The sequence below is a fragment of the Eutrigla gurnardus genome, assembly GCF_963514095.1.
Source record: "Eutrigla gurnardus genome assembly, chromosome: 22".
Classification (NCBI taxonomy): Eukaryota; Metazoa; Chordata; class Actinopteri; order Perciformes; family Triglidae; genus Eutrigla; species Eutrigla gurnardus.
The window spans coordinates 9,823,412-9,846,098 of NC_139933.1; the positions used below are offsets into that span (position 1 = coordinate 9,823,412).

The 22,687-nt window shown below is 44.2% G+C and overlaps 1 protein-coding gene across 3 annotated transcripts; it reads right to left on the reverse strand.

The window, feature by feature from the left end:
* Positions 1-1,097: 1,097 nt before the first annotated feature.
* Positions 1,098-21,400, reverse strand: taok2b (TAO kinase 2b). 3 transcript variants are annotated; one of them, XM_084039593.1, is made up of 20 exons: positions 20,832-21,399; positions 19,449-19,589; positions 18,373-18,444; positions 18,176-18,277; positions 16,949-16,994; positions 16,727-16,823; positions 16,358-16,471; positions 14,985-15,076; positions 14,720-14,813; positions 14,341-14,422; positions 13,550-13,717; positions 12,889-13,095; positions 12,089-12,336; positions 11,683-11,860; positions 11,107-11,235; positions 10,637-10,840; positions 9,852-10,091; positions 4,754-4,966; positions 3,133-3,315; positions 1,098-2,680 (listed from the first exon to the last, which is right to left on the reverse strand). In XM_084039593.1, the coding sequence occupies exons 2-20, from the start codon at positions 19,578-19,580 to the stop codon at positions 1,748-1,750; spliced, it is 3,534 nt and encodes a 1,177-aa protein (XP_083895719.1). In that variant the 5' UTR covers positions 19,581-19,589; positions 20,832-21,399; the 3' UTR covers positions 1,098-1,747. The 3 variants fall into 3 exon arrangements, with proteins under 3 accessions (XP_083895719.1, XP_083895718.1, XP_083895717.1); XM_084039592.1 differs by having other exon boundaries at positions 11,668-11,860; XM_084039591.1 differs by lacking the exons at positions 1,098-2,680; positions 3,133-3,315; positions 4,754-4,966 and having other exon boundaries at positions 5,962-10,091; positions 20,832-21,400.
* Positions 21,401-22,687: the final 1,287 nt, after the last annotated feature.

Below are 22,687 nucleotides of genomic sequence, written 5' to 3' on the forward strand. Positions count from 1 at the left end.
ACATTCCAGTGCCAAATTGTAAAAATCGCTTCTTCTTCTTCTTCTTCTTCTCTTTTTCTTTTTGAGTGTCCAGAGGAGGTCAGAGTTCACGTGAACGGTGGGGGGGTTTCGTTGCTGTAGGAGTGTCTTTTAAAATTCAATTGTTTCTTCTAAAAAAAGAAAAGAAAAGTGGCAATATAACTAGACTTTACCGCTCGACACACATACATGAATAATTAACAATTATTAATAATCCCTTATTAATAATCATTAATGCCTTGAACACACACCATACCTGACAACAGTTTATCATCTATTTTTTTTTTACAGTCAAAAGTGGGCCCTTTTTTCTTCTTTGCGAGAAAAATGTGAACATGATCACAACAACAATTACATCAGGATTAGTTATGGTAATATTGACACCTATAGAAAATGCAGTTGAAGTTGTAGCTCTAAATCTTGAATTCGATACTCATTTGAATATATCAAAATTACTATCGTTATTTTTGTTACTCTATAAAACCGATGACTTGTTTCTCTTTTTACTATTCCCATAAATATGTACAGCAAAGATCAAAACTGTGGGACGAGTGATCTTCAATGCCAGTGAAACTTGGACAGGTACGGTACGTTTCAAATGTGGTTCGGTCATGTTTACAAATGTTTTTGTTTTTGTTTTTTTTGTTTTTTGTACATCTATCTCATGCATCGGAGTGACTCCCATAGACACTTATGTTGTTTAGATACTCAATATGTCATGGATGCCAGAAAGCTTTTTTTTCCTGTACTTTTATACGTCCACACAAACATTTCTCCTCATCCCAGCTGCAATTCTAAAACAGAGTCTCTTGCCTTTACAAACATTCTGTTTCTTAAATCATCTCGCAGTCATCAAATAAAAATTTTGATGGCACGACATCCCTTTAACGACCCCTTAAAGGCATTGGTGATGTTCCAAGCAAGTTGTTTTTGTGTGTTTTTTCCTTTTAAATACACTAAATACAAAAAAAATCAACAAAACATCAACAGTTTTAAATCAATAAAAAGTGTTTTTCCCGATCCCCCAGCAGGCTGGAGACAAAAGTAACCCATCTTTAGTGATTATCCCCTTTTTTCCCCCCTTTCTGGAGCCACAGTTACGAGTGCTTGCTAGATTTATCCAGACACTACAGACTACATACGAGTACATACACAATGCAAAAGAACACCTTTTTTTCGTCCCCCCTGTCCTCTCTCTTTCTCCATTCCAGCATAGAACATCATAGAAGAAGACATGGTCGCCCTCTCACAGCAGCTATGGGAGAAAAAAAGGGCAAAAATATCCCTCCTTTCACACTTCCTGTCTCACTTTTGTACAAGCCGTAACAAAGATAAAAACACAAACCACCTCTTTTTTTCCCCCCAATCTAATGTCACCTTAATCCAGCGGTATTACAGGTGGTTACATTCCTCCCTCCCTCCCTCTTTTATACCTGTGAGAATGGGAGAAAACCTCCCTACCCACCCTGAGTCTAAAGGAGCAGGATGCAGCTCAACAATGTCAGTTTGTCCTCTCTTTGCCTCTGATGGTGACTGATCTCTTTACCTTAGTGTGCGTTAAAAGGAAAGAGTGATATCCCTTAATCCTCTGCCTTTCAGCTATTCTGAAAGTAGAGATCAGTCCAAGAAAGGACACAAGGCAAGGTGGCAAGCTGAGAGTATTGAGATGCAGCCTGGGATAGCTACCTTCCTAAATCGCTCCTAACCTTCGTGCTGCCACCCTGCCGGTCTAAGAGTAGGAGAGGTGGGAGCCGTTGGAGATGTGTGAAGTGACTGAGGTGCTCCGGCTCAGGACGCCGTCGCTGCCCCCGGCTCCTCCGGGCCCCCCGCCAGACGCCGTCCTCCTCAGAGGCTGGGGGCTGTTCCTCAGGGCCATCAAGCTGGGCGCGCCGCGCACACCGAGCCCGCCGCCGGAGTAGATCCCTCCCTGCGAGGAGGAGGAGGAAGAGGAGGAGGAGGATGGGCCGGAGATGGAGGGGGGCGCGGGTGGAGGGGGAGGTAGCATGGCCAGGGACTGAGAGGAGGAGCGTGAGGGCAGGTGATGGGAGAAGGGCAGGGGGTGTGGGTGGGCCAGGTCGCCGCCGGAGCCTCGCACTCCAGCCCACTCCCGCTCCCTCTCCTTCTCCCGCTCCCTCTCTCGATCCCGCTCCCGCTCGCGGTAGAGCTGTGGCGTGCTCTGGTGGTGGTAGTGCTGGGGCAGGTGGTGGCGCTGGTGGTGGGAGGACGAGGAGGAGGAAGAGGAGGACGAGGAGGCGGACGAGCGGGACGAGTGGTGCACCTCCCTACCGTCTCGCCCCAGTCCCAGGGCCAGTCCCAGGGCGTGGGAGGAAGGGGAGGACTCGTTCCTGCGGTCCCCCGCTCCGCTGCTGATGCCGCTGCTACTGCTGCTGTTGTGGCTGCGGCGGGAGTGCTGCTGCGGGGGCACGTTCTGCGGGTGCATGCCGTGGCTCCAGTGGCCGGCAGAGCGGGAGCTGGGGGGCGGGACGTTTGGGTAGCCTTGCATGGGGTAGGCCTCACTGGGAATGCCAGTCAGTGCCATGTTGCTGAAGCCCAGACGCAAGCTCTCCGAGTCGAAGGACTCGATCTCGCTGGCCTGCCGCTCCAGGAGGGTGCGGATGCGTTCCGAGCGCTCGTTCTGCAGGGACAGCATCTCTTCCTCGATCTAGGAAGAGAGCGGCAGAATACACATGAAAACACAATGTCGTTTTTCTTTAGTTTGCAGCATTGTTAAAGGATGTTCAAGCATTTTCCTAATCCAAGATTCAAGATTTACATTTGCAAACATATAAACCGTGGGAACTCATTTTACTGCAAATCATGAGACAAAAAACAATCAAGGCTGTTTTGAAACTCCTGATCGCAAAAAAAAATCTTTCATAGCAGATGGAGTGTTAAAAGTGCTGTAGATGAAGTCAATTGTATAACTCTCAACCCTAGGAAAGTGAAATGTGTTGGAATCTTACAAAATTTAAGAAAATAACAGCTAACGTCATCCATTACTTGTCGGTTTACAATCTTCTCTGCAACACAACTGGATTCCTGAAACTCACCCGAGGGTTTTTACAACATTTTAAGGAGCTTTGCGTTCATAGAAGTGATAGAAGTGACTCTGACCCTCTGCTCCAGCAGGGCGCGGCGGATGGACACCCTCTGTTCCAGGTCCTTGACCTCCCGATCGTGCTGCGTGTCGGTGTGGATCTTGATCTTGCTCTGGTAGGCGTTAAGCAGCTCCAGCTCCTGCTGCAGCTGCATCCGCAGCACTTTGTACTCCGCTTCTTGGGTCTCATCCAATCGCAGCTAAAACAGAAAAAAACAGTGTCATGAAAAATGGATTTTGCCCGGTTGGACCTGCGACTTATCGTGCTTCAGTGTTGAGGGAAAAGTTTGACGAACGTAAAGAAAAGAGAGGGAGATGCACGAGAGAGAGGAGAGGATCAGGAGTGTGAGTTGTGTTGGATCAGTGTTTTGTTTGGGAGTCTCAAGTTTGATCAGTCTGGACTTGAATATGCTGTGAAGTGAAGCATGAAAATATGAGTATATGGAAGCAAGTAATATGAATTATCAGCACATATTCTTCTGATAATCTAACCTATAACAGGAAGAACGTGTGATGTTGACTATTTAGATATCAGTGCTCTGAATAAATCAGTAGAATACAAAATGTTGCACAACAGTTGAACTACTTTGACGTGTGTGTGTGTGTGTGTGTGTGTGTGTGCGTGCTGCCTGGTCCCAGGAAAAGATTCAATCTCGATTTGAAGGACTTTCTTCATTAAGAAGAAAACAAAAACAAACTATTGTTTTTGTGACCTCGGGGTTGAGTTTAATCAGTGCGAGGGAAACCTTCCCAAAGAGACTTTAACCACAGTGGGGCCAGACGAGTGGACAGACAAGGGCAGCGGGGATTTGGCTTACCGGGCTTACATGGCACGCCGCCATGTGAGGTAATTAAAAGAGGCACAGGGCGTTATGTCATCGAAGGGAACGAGACATTTTGTTACGTCCCATCCACTTCCTACTATGTCCCATTCATTTAAGAGCCCCATGTCCCATTATCAGAGGGCAGTGGGTGAGCCCGGACACTCCCAAGCAGCGGTGGGACGTTAATAAGTACATTTACTAAAACTACATTGTTGTGGCAAAATGCACCTATAAGGTCGATGCACAAAAAGCAAGAAAAAAAAAAGAACTAAAATATATTCTAGGGCAGAAAAAAATGCAAAATATGCCTTTCAGACACCCCAAATAACTTCTGCACTCCTTAAGAGAAAAAGAACGAGTCTGTCTGTTCAAAAGTCTGACAAATTGAGAAATGATGTTGCTTCAACGTGTGGAGTTGAAATAAAGTTTTTCTGTGTCGATTTTCTTCTTTCCTTACAGTATTCTAACAATTATCGTCTGAACTAAGATGTCAAACGTCATCAAAGCCATCCCCACTGCTGAGCTTTCCCTCCCGAGAAATGAACTTGCAGGGAATTCAGGGGACAAGGATGCTTTGGAAGAGGACTTAACGGTTTAACTGTATGGGGAAGCAGGATTGGTGTCCATGTGGTATAAAATTGGGATATGTGGGTTGCGGTGGAGATTAACACTGAGGTACCAGGAGGAGGCTTGCTGGTGGGCAGGACAGCAGGCAGGCAGGAGGGCAGGCAGGCGGGACGGCCCTCCGGGCCAGGTACAGCGGTGGCGGTGTGGTGCGAGTGTGAAATGAATGACGTCTCCTTGCCTTACTCACAGCCTGGGTGGACAGCATATCGTTGATGGAGTGGTCATACTGCTCGGCCAGGATGGCCAGCTTACGGGTCTGCTCGTCCTTCAGCCGCTTCAGCACGGCCTTGTGGTCCGATTTGGGCGTGTTCTCCAGCAGGTGGTTGCGCAGGGCCTTGTACTGGCGGGTTTGGATCTTGCAGGTGTCCTGGAACTGACGCTTTATCTGTAGCTCTTTGGACTGGAGGGGAGAGAAGAGAAAAGGAAGCAGCTGGGCTAAAGTTGCTCCTGTGCTTTTGGAAACGAACACGGAGATGGATGTTAAACAGAAAATCATTTATAAATGTTCTAACGACTTGCTATGGATTTTGTAAGAAAAAGGCCGACATGACTCAGATGGTAAAAATGTCCACCATTAGTAATCATGACTTAATAAATACCTGTCAAATGATGATCCTTTCAAAGTGACACCAGCATAGCCAGAATAACACACGTTGTAATTTTATTATTGTTTTATGAAGGTCTGACTAATTAAATGCATGAACACATTCATGCTTATTTAAGCTAGTTTTATTTTTTATTAGTACTACACTTGATTTCAATTCATGTGTATTAGTTCAGTGGTTACTGAGTTAATAGCAATAGATTGATGACAAATGGATGCAATAATCTGAGAAGTCATTTTCAGTCAATGACTTAAACATAATTGCTAATTGTGTTAAATTAAAATGTATTTAATTAAAAAGGTCGACCTATAGTTCTAAAATATGATGTGCATTTGTCAGGGGAGAACTATTGAATCGGTCCGTTTCAGAAAACATTAACTTCAATATTATTAAAATATTAACAGACCTGTGTACGTGAGTAATAACATTATGAATTTATGATTATAACATATTTTAACATATTCAGACCCCTCTGTGTGATGACTCACAAAAATATGTGATTTGGCATATAAGACAAGGATTTCAATAACACGGACTACTCGTGAGAACTATTAATGATTATTTAGCCATAACTTAACATAATATCAGAGTCACAGAACCTGTTGGAATTATGTTTGGTGACGGTGAAAAGCGAAGGCACCGCAGACGAAAACGGAGATCAAATTGGTGATGACGGAGGAGGAATGAGGATCAACAAAATGGAAATAATAAATGATAAATGAGGGGAAACAAATGAAGACGACGTGGTAATAATGGAAACAAAATCATAAAAACAAACAAAGACAATGACTTTCACACAAAATAATTTATTTTTGGTGTAAAGAAAAAAAAAAAATCTGGAAGTATGACAAAATATTGTTCTATGCTTGCGAGCACACAGCCATACAGTACGCCGACACGCATGCAACTGAAATGAGAATAAAAGGACAACAAAATGGCTGCCAAACAGAATGCAGTACTAGTCTTATAAATACTGCATAAATAAAATATTTAAAAAAAAAGGTGATATAACTCTGTGGAAACGGTGTCACACCAAAACAGAATACAAACATGTAAACATACAGAGGAACAGGAAGTAACTGATACTGGAACACAAATACAAATCAATGGCAAATAAGTAACATTAAAACAAAACGATGTTTGTTGTTTTTTTGTTTTTAAAGCTTGACTTCCGAAATGCAGGTCACCCAAAAGAAGCACCCTACTTTTTTGTTTCCTTCCCTCTGGGTCAAATAAAGTTAAGTTTATAATTGTCCTACATTTAAATGGCTCAAATGTCCTTCTGTGACATACAACACCTCTTTCCTACATATTTAGCATTAATAGACATTTTACACCAGACTTCAATTGCAAATATGCACGAGTTATAATGAATATCCTCTCAGACCTGACGCATGTATCGCCTGCACATTCTCTCCTAAACGTGGTTCATTTGACTTCACTCATTTGAATGTCAGAGCATTTTTCGGTGTCTTCAAATTTTCAAAGTGCACGAGATTAAAAAAAACAGCACTATTAATTGTCTCTGAAACAATTAATTGATTGACAGATTCATCGGTTCAGTCATTTTAAAAACAGAGGGGAAAAAATCTAAATATTCTCTGGTTCCAGCTCCTCAATTCTGAGGATTTGTTGTTTTTCCCTGTCATATATCAATGTAAACTGAATATCAATGGGTTTTGGTCATACAAAACTAAATATTGGAAGACATCACCTGAGGATCTGGGAAGTTGTGATGGGCAATTTTCATCATCTTTCGATGTTTCATAAGCTAAATAAACAGATTAATCATCAATGAAGCTGAGGTGAGCTGTTCTTCCACATTTTCTTTAATGGTCTTTGGAGCGTTGCTAAATTAAACAGATGTCTGCTATTACTGGAAATACTCTTTCCATGATGGTCAACTGCTCAATCGTAACTTTTACATTCAGTAGTTGCATCAATCTTTGGACTTCTTTTATGATTGCGTGTCTCAAAAGATTGTCTATGTGGCTTCATATAAATTAAGCTGCACTGAGCTATTAAATATTTTTTTTTAATTATATTATAATTTCACTACTCGGAGTATATCCTGCTTTCTTATGTTTCCATGATTCATTTAGGATACGTCACTTCACAAGAGACATTAACATCTGTGCAAACAGTTGTAACTAGGCACTCAACTGCTGTACAATTATAGAATTATTAAGGGGATATATATCTAAATGTTTACATGGTAAATCATAACAAGATCATTGCATAAAGCGCAACAATAATAGAATATAGAACTAGAATCTGAAAGTAAATAATGACCAACCATGAGTTGGATTGGCTTATTGTTCCACATGAATGGCCCCAAACTGGATCATTTTAAGTCCTATAAGCTAACATTCACCCACTTGGACATCTAAACAGATGAACTACGCTTTAAAATGATATCAAACGTCCTATAGTGGTCCCAGATATTTCTGCTCAGCTGTTTATTGCACTTTCATACTGAGGGCTAGTGTTCAGGGGGTGTGATGAAAGTCATTAGGGTTGTTTTTTTCACAGTATTCAGCTTTGGGGAGTGAAATTATAGCCGTGGAGCTATGCAACACTGTAATATTTGTTCTAAGCACTGAGACAACAGTTCACCCTTTGAAATAAGACCACTATAAAGAAAAACAAATGATTGCACAAAACCGGTCTTAAAAAATAACCATAAAAATATCTGTCTTACAAATTAAGAGCAAAATAATAAAATTTAAAAGAAAAAAACTTTTACAAAAAGCACAATAATGAAAACTTCACTAGGTTTGGTACAGTAACCGTGGGTTCGGCTGCATGTTTACTTTTGCAGGGCCCAACAATACGTCTATCCGTATGCACACAAGTTTGGATAAACTTCAACAGCCAAAATCCCTTTCAGCCAGCGCACACGGATGTACAGATGAACGAGTGCAGGGTAAAATATGGCTCATCTTTAAGAAATGTCACCAAAAACTAGTTACGAAGAGAGACATGTGGACCCTTATCAAAAAGACACACACACCGTGGTTGAACAATGGAGCAATGAGCATGATCACACACACACACACACACACCAGCGGCACACGTTTCCCATTCTTTCCTTCAATTCGTCTCACACTCCTGCTATCTCCACGGGCGGATTTTCCCCCTGACGAACCGCCCGGATGAAGTCCGTCTCAAGCCAAACTCCCACTTCGCCTCCTCTCGGAACAACCTCTCTTCCCTCCTCTGTCTCTCAATCTCCCTCCCCCTCCTCTCTCTCTGCCTCCTCTCTCTGACCTCCCTGGGCAGCAGCAGGGGCAGCCTGCTTGGGTTCTCCTTCTTCAAGAGGCCCAGCGTTTGGAGTCTGATCCGGACGCTGGGCGGCAGCTTTTTAAGGAGCTGTCCGGCAAGTTTGATCACTAAGGAGTTAGCCAGGTCTGCCAGGACCCCGAGGGGGCGTCGACCAAAACGCTTCACCCAGAGAAAGCCCTTGGTCAAAGGAGAGGTATTACTGCAGCGAGCCTGATACTCTAACGGCAAACTCTTTAGGGGGACTGGGATCTTGGACTCACGCCCACCCCAGTTGCGCCCCGCTTTGGGAAACATCTCATAGAGGTTACGCTCAGCCATACCGCCCAAGACTGACTGGCACATGGCAAACAGGGGTCGCGGCAGGCGGAAAAGGACTCGCATGCAGAGGCGGTTGACTTTGCGGGGCGCATGTTGGAGGAAGTCGCGGGCCGGCCTGACGATCAGAACCACCACCAAATACAGAGAGAGGAAGAGGGAGGGAGAGCTGAGGAAGGAGGCTGAAATCAAAATCATGGGGATGTAATACATCCCCAAACTGAGGGAGAGGCCTAGACTGAAGAGGCCGCTGGCCCAGAGGCTGAGCGACAAGTAGGTGGAGAGCGATAGAGAGCAGCACGAGCGGAGGAAGAGGTACGAGAAGAAGAGCGCCAGAAAGGCGAGCTCGGCGGAGAGAAGAACAGAGGCGACCGAGGGCAGAGGAGGTGAGCGACGGAGGGAGAGGAGGAAGATGGAGAGCAGCAGCAAAGTGAGGTTGGAGGGCTGGGCGGCAACGGAGAGAGAGAGGAGAAGGCAGATTGCGTGAGAGAAGAGGGAAGGGAAAGAAGTCTGGGCGGGGGGAGGAGGAGGAGGAGCAGAGATGGGCGCGGGCTCCAGCTCCTCCGCAGCATCAGGGAAGTAAAACTCAGACAGCTCATCGATCACTCGCTCACGGAGTCGTCGCTTTTCTGGGGACAGGGACGAGATGAACTCGGACGGACAACCGTCGGCCACGCCCCTGGCCTCTTCTTCCTCGTCAGTGTCTACATGTGCATCATCCTCGTACTCCCACTGCACTCCTTCTATTTCCCTCACATCTGTCCCCTCGTCACCAACGCTCCACTCCTCCTTCACCTCCTCATCATTTCCCTTTGTTTCATTGGCGTCATCTAACTCATCTGTCTTTTCTACCGCGGGGCCACTCGCACCCTTCTCCTCCACTCCTGTATAAATTTCATCACCTTCCAACACTGCTCCATCAAGTTCATCACCATACATCTCCTCCACCACGGACTCCCTCCCCTTTTCCAATTCGCCCTCCCTCCCGTCCTCCCCCGCTACTCCCGCAACCCCGGCCTCGCCGTCCCAGGTGTCGCTCAGCCCCTCTGTCGCCTGGCCCTCCTCAGGAGACTCACTCACTTTGAGACTCTTGGGCTGCTGGCGGACCTCCACGGCGTGTTTCTGACGCAGCTCCTGCTCGCGCCTCTTGTTATACTCCATCTGGTTGGTGAGCTCCGTCTGGTGTTGCGTGCGGATCAGGTCGGCCCGCGTACGCTGCACCAGACCCAACTGGCGGAACTCCAGCTCCTGGGTGGACTCATGGTGACGAAGAAGCATTGCACACTCCAAGTCCTTCAGAGTCTGCTTCTTGTTAAGTTCCTAGAGAAGAAACAAAGATCTTAGAGAGGCGGGAAGGACACAGGATACATTTTTTAATCAGAGAATATTTAAGTATAATTCTTATATATTTTATTCTGAAGATATTGGATCTGTGGGAAGTAAATGGCGAGTAGACTTGCATTTATACGGTGCTTTTCTAGTCTTTTCAACCATTCATCCACACACACATTCATACACTGATGGCGGAGGCAGCCCCCATCAGGATCTAATGGAATCCATTCACGCACATTGACACGCCAATAGCCCAGCCTTTGGGGATAATTTGGGGTTCAGTATCATGAGGTTGGAGGAATCGAATCACAAACTTTACTACCAGAGATGATTTTGCTACCTGAGAAATGTAATTTACTGTCTCTCTTTAAGACTAATGTCCACCTGTGCACCACTCAAAGAAAACAAACAGACAGTAAATATACAATACAAAATCAAGACTCTTCCCCCTGGACCGCTGGTTGTCAAAAATATGTTTTGGGAGAACTGAATTGTTGATCCATTGACACGGCAATCTCATGTTAAGACGGTACCTCTCGGAGCAGGTCCTGCTCCAGGTTGTGGCGTGCCAGCAGCATCTTCCTCTTGTACTGACGACACTGCAGCTCATAATATTGCCTCTGCCGCCGCAGCAGGCCTGCCTCTTCCTCCGCCTGCAGCTGCTGCAGACACTCCTTCTGATGCACCAACCACTCTTGTTTTTCCCGCTTTGGCGTCGACTGGTTCTCATTCAGTTCCTGGAGTGGAAATACATGAAAGGCAATGAAGACAGTACGGTAGTAGCTGAAGAATCTGAAAGACTGCTGTTGATATAGTGTCAGACTGTCAGTAAGATGCAGGATTTGTTTCAAGCTGCGGGGTAGTGGAAGAAAAAGAAGAAGAAAATGGAAGTTACTTTCTTAGTGAATTAAATTGGATAGAGGCATAAGTAGCATCAGTGGTAGAGCTCATCAACATATATATCCACAAATACTGGTCGTCAGATCACAAAACCTAGAAGCACCTCTTTGAGCTGCTCTTTGCGTTGTCGATACTGCCGTTTCTGGGACTCCAGCAGACCCGTCAACTCCTTCTTTTGCTGGCCCAGTATGTGCTGCTGGAACTTCTTCTCCTCTGTGAGGACCGCCTTCGTCTGGAAAAAACAACACCACTCAATCTCAATAACATCACGGTTATGAGAAGCACAAGATTAAAAACTGGAACATTCACGGCTGTGATGAGCAGGTGTGGATTCAGAAGTGGCTGAAGATGTAAGTGGGAGAGGCTTGGTTTGATCAGAGCTTATTTATGAGCCTCCTCAACACCTCAGCTATCCTGCTGCCTCCATTGTGGCAGCTCCACATAACTGTATGAACCCTGCAGTCACATATATCTCCCTCCAAGCTGCCCCGGCTAGTCCGATATCAGGACTGATGGAGGCTGCCGTCCCTATAGAGCTTGTCCGTTTCCAGACTCAAACTCTTCCCTTACCTGCTGCATCGTCAATATCATTTGCCAATTTTTTTCCACCCCATCTCGTAATCGTTACAGATCGTATTCGTCTCCGTGTGTGCTCTCCTCTCACCTTCCACCAGCTCACCTCCTTCTCCAAGATAGCTTGGTGCTTCTTGGAGAGCTTTTCTCCCTCCATTGAGAAGCTGTTCCTCTGGTTCTCCAGCTCTTTGTCCAGTCTCAGCTGGTGCTCGTCCATCTCTGCCTTCAGCTTGTTCTCCAGGCCCATCAGCTGCTTCTGGTGCTGCCGCCGCATTCGCTTGTAGCTGCGAGGAGACACGGGCGTAGTTAGCTAGAAGGAAGGTAAGCCCTCCGACTGACTTTTCATTTCTAACAAGGTTTAGAAGTTCAACAGTTAGGGGAGTCCGTTTTATTTCCAGATGTTTACACTGTAGACTGTAAAGCCCTTTCAAACAGTAAGAATGGTTAAGAACTATAGAAATAAACACGTTTTCTTCATTTTATAGTAATATATGGTATGAATGTCACCTTACCCAGACATCTGCTCTCTCAGGGCCGAGCCCTGCTCATGTTCCTGGATCTGACGAGTGACGAGCGAGGCTGTCCTGATGGTGGCAAAATGGTCTCTGCCTCGACGCCGCCTCCCACCTCCTCCTCCTCCTCCACCTCCTGCACCTCCTCCTCCACCGATGCCGATGCCGCCACCGCCAACAGCGGATGAAGCTTCTCGTAGCGGGTCGACCTCTGGCTGATAGGGATCATCGTAGATGTTGTCATGGCTCTACAAAGTGGAGCAAAGGAGAAAACAGAAGAGAGGGAAATGATTCAGAAGAGTTTGTGGTGGTTTAAGGACAGGACTCCAACTGACTACCATCCTAGTACTAAATATTATACAACAGCAACATTAACTTTAATTTGAGGCTTTGGCTCAGTGGAGATTCACTCAGTCCAACTAAACTTTGCCAGTTGGTCTGGGGAACTTGCTATTGTGCTGAGATGTTCTGTTCCTGCTCTGTAGGTGGCAACACTGTCACGTCTACAGTGTAACTGCAGGTCTAAATTGGTCATTACTTTCCATTTCGTGTAGGCGGTGAATGTTTCCATGTGTAAAATTGGTCTGGCAATGATAGCTGGCCCACACTTTCCAATATTGTTACATAATTTACTCACCGATTCTAATAATCGCAACAAATGTAAAGAGATTGGAACAAATTGGATTGCTATTCTATTATTATGACACTCTTCTCTCTTTTTAAGATATAGACTAGACTCCATGTGAAGTGGTGCCAAACATGTAAAAGAGGGGTTTGTTCAGTCAAACATTTGGACTGACCAGGGGCTTGTGCAGGACGGAGCTGTTGGAGGTGACGGTGTGCTCTCCCTCCTGCATCATGGCCATCTCCCCGCTGTCGTCGGAGCCGTCTGCCAGGCTGTTCACCGAGCTGCTCTGGGAGCTGGCGCTGATTGACATGGATGGCAGAGAGTGGGAGCTCTCCATGCTGTTGACTGTGCCGGTGCGAAGCATATACTGCTCCACGTCCTGGCGGAAAAGAAAGAGTAAGTTAACTGTCAAAACGGTTAAAAGGTTCTGGGGAAAGGCAACGATTTCAGGAGGGTTTCTTTACTTCATAGGATGACAGCAGCAGTGGTAGTCATGTGACCAGTACATAGCAGTTATTCTTATACTGTAAAATATGAAACAGACCTACACTCTAGTAAAGCACAGCCCCACATTCTCAGAATTCCTTCATTTCCTTTCCAGGGGGGACACCCAACTGGAATTAAATGTTAATGGCCTAACAAAGGCCTTTGTATGGGGAGGAAGGGGCCCTAAGTTCACAATATATATTGAGAAGTACAATACAAAGGCAGGATGGATGCTAGAAACAGCTGTTTTCCCTGACAGACCCTGCTTCCACCCCTTCCTTCTTTTTGAACCCCATGTTTCCCTACAGCTCTGTCGGCCTCTTCCTCCTCCTCTGTCCGATTCATACCTCTTCCTCATCGCCTCCTTCTGGTGCGGGGCCATTGTGTGCCTCGTGGAAGAGGATTTTCTTCATCTTCCGGTACTGAAGGTTGTCCAGCTCGCGCACGGCATCCTTTGTGCGGGCGATCAGGTCCATCACAGCCGTCACGGGACGCTCTCTGCATAGGAAATGGTGCTGGGTGGACAGAAGGGTGAGGAGAATGGATGAACGATGCGATCACAGTCATAGGTTCATTAATGTCTGACATTAAATCATCAGGAACAACCAATGTAATATCTACAGCGGCAATTATTGTTAAGATGTTAAGATCAAACCTACCGTACACTAATGCTCACACTACTCTCACTGACAATTTCAAGGGGAAATTCGGCAGCAGCAAATTATTTGTTTCCCCAACCGCAACAAGTTGATCTGCTTGTTATGCCAGCTCGTGCTTGGGCCAAATGGATCAGCAAATGTAAACAGTGGGGTTTATTTAAAACTGAACAGCTGGTTGTAACTGGAGAGAAACTTTATTCTTAAATAACTCACTAACACCTGGTGATGTAATGTTTTCATCTGTGAAATTGGATTATTGTCATTACTGAAAACTATACATACATTTGAGAGGACCATTTGTGCCCTTTGTATAATCTACATTGCATTATTTATCATGCAAATTATATTTATTCCTTCAAGTTTAAAACAATTAGTCCCCTGGTTAAAGCTCTTCTTATTAATATTTCCTCTTGGTTGATCATGAGATAATCACACGCGTCTGCCCGCCTTCATGTACAACATCAAACAGCAGTTTGTACCTTGAGCAGCACGTCAGAGGTAGGTCTGTCCTGGGCGATCTTCTGCAAACAGGAGTCCACAAAATTGCGGAAATAATCCGACCTGAAAAGGATAACATTTTCATCATATCGGCATGACATACAGGTGTTAAATGAAAGAAGCTTTTAAATGTTGTTCTAATGGCACAGATCCATGAATATATTTGGTATCACCGTCATCAAAAATTCCTCTTTTTTTCAGCACTTTTACCCCTTATAGATTTCATCATTATGGTGAATAAAACCTGAACATTATAAGCCATTTCATAAAAGCAACATTTATAACTAAGCAGCCTAAGAAAATGCTCTACTTTGCACATGAAATCAACATCAAGTCTTATTTATATTAATGGACTCTTACCAGTGATTAGACTGCAACACGGGGCTCTCATTCTGGGCGATGTGGTATAAGGCACTCATAGCATTCATGTTGAACAGAGGAGGCTTCCTTTCCGCTACAGAGTGACAAAGCAAGGCATGGCGTGACCGAGAGTGGCAGATCGAGAGCAATAACAAAAAAAAAAAGAAAAAATAACAAAGGAATAAGAGGAGAAAAGGGTTGGATGCTTTCAGCTTTGTGAAAAAACACACACAACCACACACAACATTTTTGGGCCATCTCTTACCCAGCTCTATGCAGGTAATGCCAAGTGACCACACATCCACTTTCCCATCGTACTGACCCTCGTCCATGGCCAGGATCACCTCAGGGGCCATCCTGTATGGAGGATACAACAAAGCAATTCAGCCATTTCCAACTCCTTTCCTTTGATTCTGGACCAACAGAGAACACCACCGCAGGGCTCACCCTCATCCCCACGTCAACGCCACATGAATAGACAAAAACCAGGGTTAGGCTGACTCATGGACAACAACAACAGTAACCTGGAGACGATTAACAGTGCAATTATGGATGATATATGGGGCTGAAAGGATTGGTTGAATGTAAAATATTCAACACTTGCTGCTTCCAGCACCTTAAATATATATGTTAATAAATAATATGGAACTAAAGTATCAGTATGTCAGTAAAAAAGAAAATCACTTTGGTTTCTCCTGACTGACAGTAAAGGCACCATGCAGTTGTTCGAGTTTGCTGCATGCTTTGAATGAATTTGAATCCGACTCTCAGGCGGCCACACCTTGTTGGAACCCTTTTGGCTTCAAGTATGACGATAAATTAAGCACAGCCAGCCAGAAGTGAGTAGTCAGCTATTTGAAGTTTGGTGTATTGCAAATAAAACTGAAGCCTCTTGCATGACTAGGGACAATTAGGAGTGAGAGGCAAACTGTGTTTCTTTTTGTGCATGGGGGGTAAAAGTATTCAATAAAGAAGTAAATTAAAAATAATGAGATTTTAATATCAAAAACATTTTTAATTTATTTATTTTTTGCACAGGAAGTACAATGAATTTGTCATCACGGTTAGCGCTTAATGCGATTGTTTAACAAAAATGCATCTATAAAACAAGAGAGCAGTAATTTAAAAGAATCTGCTGAACCAGTATTTCCTGTCCCAGCCTTCTGGGACCTGTAGTATCTAATAGCAGATTGGGAGCATTTCTACAGCCTCTCGACGTAGCAACAGCTGAGCCGGCAGCTTGCAGCTAACAGTGATAAAAGCAGTAAAGTACAAAAAACGTAAAAAGTGCTGACAGAGCTAACAGTGTTTACCTGAGGGGGGAGCCGGCGGATGGGTGCTAGGCTTCTGCATTAACGCTGTATGTGAACGCTGCATGAGCGCAGTGCAGAGAGGCAGCCAGTGGGGCATGCTCACATCGAACATGCACTAAAAGCATGCACGTCAGGAGAAGCTTGGAGAACACAGAGGGTGAACGACTCAGGTAGATATGACTTATTGGGCTTGATGACATCCTTTTTAAGCGGTGACCATTTTTGGTGTTTTTTTGGGGGGTGAAATCCTTATAAATGAGTAACTCATCATCAGCACATCATGTCGTCCATGACACCGTTATGAGTAATAACTGTGATGTCTTACCAGTAAGGCGTTCCCACGAAGGAGTTGGCTGGGGCAACGATGGAGGCAGAGCCAAAGTCTCCCAGTTTGACCTGACCTGGCTCTGTTAGCAAGATGTTTCCTGCCTTCACATCCCTGGGAGAGGAATGATCAGATATGGAGGAATGATTAGTCAGGAGAATCGTGAGGGAGACAAAATAAACAAGAGACACGTGAAGGAGAAAATGAGTTGCCACGCAGTGTGTGAGCACAAACACCGTTGCATAAGCTCGTTTTCGACAGCACAGATTGTGCTTCCTCCCATGTATTAGTTCTGTCTCTTGTCAGAAGCAGTGTGGGGGAGGAGAGCAGAATAGATACATATAGTGAGAAAAGAAAAACGGGGGTTACCTGTGAATCATGTTGTGAGAGTGAAGATACGCCAATCCCTGCAATGCACCATGGGTTATGGCAGCTATTTCCACTTCCTGGAGGGGTTTCTTGTGGACTGGGAGGAGAGAGGTATTAGCAGGGACCATTTATGTGAATGACTCAAATGTAATTAACTCATTGTTGTTAATTAATGAGTCTTATTCATCTCTTTCTCATTTGTCTCTATTATTGCCTACTTACCTTCTAAGAGGTCAGAAGCCGAGCCCAAGCAGTACTCCATCACCAGCTAGGAAAAACACAGAGGGGGCGTTAGACTGCATGCTGCTATTTTAAGGGAGCCAAACCCAGGTGTACACTTTATGTTATGGAGTTTTTCACATTTGACCCGAATGGAAGATGAAGTTTTTCCCTGGGAGTTCAGTGCAGTTATTTATGTGCGAGAGCTTGTCGATGCACTGAGGGTGCAGCCCAGGAAAGTGTTCTCATGTCCACCTCAAAATGGAGGTCGATTATGACCCGGTTCCTAGTAGAGTGTACGTAAACCCTCTAAAATTAGGCAATAGAACCCTTTCCTATTGCCAGTCCGAGTATGCCTTTATCTTTTTTGCTAGTGCGTCACATTTGATGTCAGAAACACCAGAAAACAGGCTACACACACACAGAGAGAGACAGAGAGAGTCTAGAGGGATAGTTCCTAAAGTAAACCTTGTGGAATTATGATCCAGCCATTATCTATCCAGCTTAGCGCATTAGCTACTTAAGTTTGTTTTTTACCTCAACTTGGGACATAAATGCAGGGATGATTATCTTGAACGTAGGCCAAGTGTTGTCGATATCAAGCTTTCCAATTGGATATCCATTTTATGTAAGACCTCCTTTTTGTAATTATCCAAAATGCTCCCACGCTGCAGATGCAAGGTGCTTTTTTGGCAGATATATAAGGCTGGAATGTTAGTTCCCTCTGACATTTTTACAGCTTCTCTTAGGATGACTCACACAAAACAAACCAGGAAGATTGGACAAACCAACGCAGGAACCAGGACAACCAGAATTATCGTCGCTTCTACAATTCTAACCGTTATGAAACCACGGTTACAGTGAAATTGGCTAGTCCCGACATCCCCAAACATGAATAACTAAATTAGCTTAGCAGTCAAAAGTAGAGACGGCTGCAAAGCAGAGACAGCAGAAAGGAGTTTTTTTACTCATTTCCTTTAAATTCATGAGAGCCAACTTAAACAGAGTCATTCAACAATAAATATGAGGAACAACATGATGACACTACATCGTTCTTTGCTCGTGTGAAAATTCAAATGTCCAATCTCTATTGCTGTTCAAATGCAGTGGAAACGCAAAAGGGAAGAGGTATTAGTTTCTAGTTTACTTCCTGAGTTAAGTTCCTGGAACTGTTTGGGGCTATAAGTGGTGCAAATATCTGCACCGATATGCATGCTGGATTACACTCACCCATGCTGTGTGCTCTCTCAGGTAGCAGCCATGGTACTCCACAGTATTGGGGTGGCGTAGTTTCTGGAGAAACTTCACTTCCTTGATGATATCCTGCCATTTCTGGAACATCAGCAGAGCCATAATCATCAATCAAGATTGATAAACTGTTCTTACATCTGTGATAGATGACGGATCAGAATCTTGCTAGGTCTTACCTCATTGGACTGTTTGCCACTATAGGACATCTTCTTGATGGCCACCACCTCATTTGTGCGGATGTCATGGGCCTAATGTGGAAAGGTTAGGGACAACGCGTTAAAATTACTTCTTTCAAGTTTTCTTTAAGCAGCAGAACCCAGGCCCAGCAGAGAAATCACTATTTCCTAAAACAAGGATTTCTGCTGCTCAGCCTCCTTCTTTCTTCTCACCCGTTGATCAAATCATCCATGAACTGCTCCTTTTCACCCTTCATTAAACAGAGCTTTTCATCCACTCGCAAGTTGTCCTTTGTCCTTCACTCGACTACCTCCTTATACTCTCCTGACACCTTTCATCTTCGGCTAGGTTTGTCCACGTTGTATAGCAGCAGCTTCATCACTTCCATCCCTCTTGTCTAACAGACACCATCTCTGATTCACAACATCACTCACCATCGTCCGTCAGCTACTGTCTCACCTTTTCATACCATCAGCCACTTTGACTCAGGTTAGTTTCATCACAGTGACGGGAGAAAGCATCTTTTTCGTGTTTCGAGTTTTTGGATTTTACTATCACTTGTTACAACAAACAAACAGACTATTATCACTATTAGAGCTGCAAGCAGTAATCTTTTATATTTTATTTATTATAATTCAATTTAGATGTTTTGGGTTAATATGATATCAAACATTGTGACAAAGTTCCATCTCAAAACATCGAAATCCAAGCTTATCAGTAGAGTATGTAAGTGTATGTGACGATAAATCTAAAAAATGTTTGTCCTTACTCAGCTGGGTTATTTGTCAGGTTCCTAATAATTAGGCAGCCATATTCATATTTTACAGATGTATTTAAGATTGTATTTAAGTTAATTTTAGTGTTAATTATATTAGTTAGGTTTAGCTAATTAAACCGAACTGTTAAAAAGACCCCTTTGTAATGATTTTGACTGAAATTCATATAGCCCAAAATGTTGCGTTTACATGACTAGGGTATCCATATCATGAGACCAGGTGACAAAGAAGAAACACTTGCAATTCACACCTATAAGAGGAACCTATGACGGACACAAACACCAAGAAAAGTAACTCACGAAGTAGACCGCTCCGAAGCTCCCATGACCTATCTCCCTCAGGTCTGTGAAGAGCTTCTCCGGGTCCTCCCTGAAGAACAGCTCCGCCACCTCCGGGTCCTTCAGGCTCCCGGCCCGCACACTCGCTGGCATGGCCAGCGCCTGGCGAGCGTGGAAGAGACACACTGGGTTAGCGTCTGTTATTTGGAAGGATTACCAGCGTTTATTTTGGAAACACCAGCCGCCTGGGGAAATAGGGTCACCGGCCTCTCGATGCACATTCTAACTTTACATTATGAACTGTTTCAATTTATGTACTGTACATTTGCCTTTTGATGTAGCTTGAGCATTTTTTTTTTAAATATCCAGTACTATTTAAGTATACAAAAACTGCAAATCCGTGTTGGCTCATTTGGATGGGAAATATCAAAAATGCCCATCAGCTTCAAATAACCAACCACCCACCCATTCATTCACACATCCATCTGTCTCTCACTATATAAGGCTGAACAATACTGCCAAAAGTTAATACTGCTGTATTAACACTGCGATATTCAAAGAAAGGCCAGAATTTCACGAGATACATTAAATGCTGTTTTTAGCTTCTGTACTGTGACCAATATAAGGTATATCATGGGACATTAGTAACTTGTCAAAGGATCGATGTGGAAATGTAACACGTGTTCCATATTTTTTTTAAGTGGGCAGTAACTGAACAACTGGCCCTTCATGTCCTTATCCACACACTTCAAATTGATCAGCATCAGATGAAAAGTTTCTTTCAAGGTCCTTTTTGCTACCGTAAAAGAGGAAGCGTGTGGTTCCCTTTGAAAATGAGAAGTTCTTTCAATCTTGCAACCAACCCTAAAGCAAGCTCTCAGTCTTTTTAAAGCACCCATCCATCCCCTACTCGTTGCAGACATACATAGGATGAGGCAACAAATGCCAGAATTGTGTGGTTTCAGTCAAGATGATCACTCCATCCTGAATGCAGGTTTGCACCCTGGGCATATTCTGCAAAAACATAAATGTTTATTGTCCTTGGCTGGTGAGACAGATCAGTAATTATCCCAGTGGAAGCTTGCCATCAGCACCATGTACACTCTGCATCTCAGCTGAGCAAGCGAGATGGCTTTTGCACTTGGTTGGTCAATTAGGCTATCTTTGCTCCAGTTCACCAATGGAGAAATACAGGACGTGTATTCAACAGTAGACAACAACAACTCAGGGATGTATGGGTGTTCAGGCTGCAGGCCAACAACAAGCCGACATGTCAATGTCAACGTCTCCGGGGTTTGAAAATAGCTTTGTAATTATGCTAGGTACTCTGCCTCCGCAAAGGAAGATGGAGAAGCGCATTCGGCCGCTTTAGCAATGCATGCTGAATGATTTATAATGTCTTACCGTGGCTTATGGGATCCACTGTAGCTAGCCCTAAGGCTAGCTAACCGGCCTGGAAAGAAAAATATTGGTCTCACTCCCCTTTCCTCGGCACCGGAGCCTATTCAACACGAACAAGCCATATTCTGCCTGTCGATGCGTTTACTTAAACCCCTCTCCATCCTGATGCTCCCAGTCAAATGCACAGCTTGCGGGTCTGCACAACTCGACATGAGCAAAGCGCCAGTCAATTAAAGTGACAGCTTGTCTGACTGACGCCTGCCTGCTAAACTAGCCAGCCAGCTAGCAGCGGAGCTGTCTTCCCAAGAAAATCAGGGGCTAGCTCTAGCTGCCGTTAGCAACACCGCTAACTAAATAACGTAACGCGAGGAGATGCCTGGGACGCGTTCAATGGGAAACGGATTCGTTAATTTCCAAGGGTCCGCTCCGCGCTCCGCTTTGTACTGTCATTACGCTGGCGCTGTCCGCGGATTTCATCTACCAGTTCGTGTTATCCCCATTTTGCTCGACTCTCATTCGTTTTTGTTCAGGACTTCATGATGGCGGAGCGGGGCGGGAGCCGAAAGGAAAACGGAAGCGCTCTTCTTCGACGCTTCAGAATCAGGCAACGACGCCCCCCTGTGGCCAAGGAGGTTCACCATAAACATCAACATAATTGAAATCAACAGTTGGATTACCTCTATTACAGCTAATTTGAACAAACATCTAGGACCATATTATTAGTTTAATAATACTAAACAGAAGACTGTTTGTCATTAACTGGTGAGCTGTCAGTCATTTTCTTTTCTTTAAATTGTAATAGTTAAAATTAATTTATTAATTACAAGTACCTCAAAATAGTACTCGAGCATTCAAGTAAGTAAGCAAGTAACTGAGTAATTTTACCAACCACTGCCTAATAACATAGGCATCTTTCTGCTAAACCTATCAGGATTGAGCAAAACATTACAACTTTTTTTTAAATTAAGCAATTAATAACACTTCTTCTAATAGAGATTTGCTGTTATGCTTTAAAACGACATTTCACAAATTCCAAACCAAGAAATAACCGAGGGTCTGTGTCATTTATGATTCATCATGGATTAATGTATATTATTTGTGTTAAGCTGCCTGTGTGTCAAGTATATGTATGGTGTAATCTTTTACATTTTAAATGGCCAAGTTGGTTTGATGGCAAATTATCTCTACACAGACGACAATCCCACATATGGCTTGTTATCTGAGCCTTTGCTTTCATGCTCCTCACAGTATAATCTCTCTTTTATCTGACACACACACACACGCACACACACACACACACGCACACACACACACACACACACACACACACACACACACACACACACACACACACACACACACACACACACACACACACACACACACACACACACACACTAAAATCAAACATGTATATCTCAGCTGATATATGACATTTTTTATTCACAGTTATTTGAGTTATTATGAAATAGGGCTGTTTTTTTCTTCCTTCTTTTATTGTTTTTTTTCTGACTTCCAGCTGTTGTGATGTGCTAATCTTTTGCTCCTAGCCCCCAAAATAAACCTATACATCCTCCCCCTCCTACAGCCCAGCCCTCCCTTCTTTTCTTCTCAGTTTCCATTCATACTTTCCTCACCCATGTTCCTCCCGCCCTCCACTCCACAGACATCTTTTCATGGGCGTGGCTCTGCATAACCGCTCAGCTGGCCAACTGCGATGAGGGAGGGGGAAAACATAATAAAATCATTACTAGCTGCCGCTTTGGATTATGCTTCTTATGCAAACAGATTTTGGATGAATTTACATAACGGGAGGAAAGGGCAGAGAGGACACATACTATGAAGACCCGGTGTGGGTG

Excerpts from the sequence above, each read along its gene's own strand:
- taok2b (XM_084039591.1), bottom strand. The coding sequence starts at position 19,580 with ATGCCAGCGAGTGTGCGGGCCGGGAGCCTGAAGGACCCGGAGGTGGCG. Across the intron at positions 18,278-18,372 it reads GTGGCAAACAGTCCAATGAG|AAATGGCAGGATATCATCAA; the intron begins GTAAGACCTAGC and ends CTGATGTTCCAG. Across the intron at positions 15,077-16,357 it reads TTCGTGGGAACGCCTTACTG|GATGGCCCCTGAGGTGATCC; the intron begins GTAAGACATCAC and ends TCCTCCATACAG.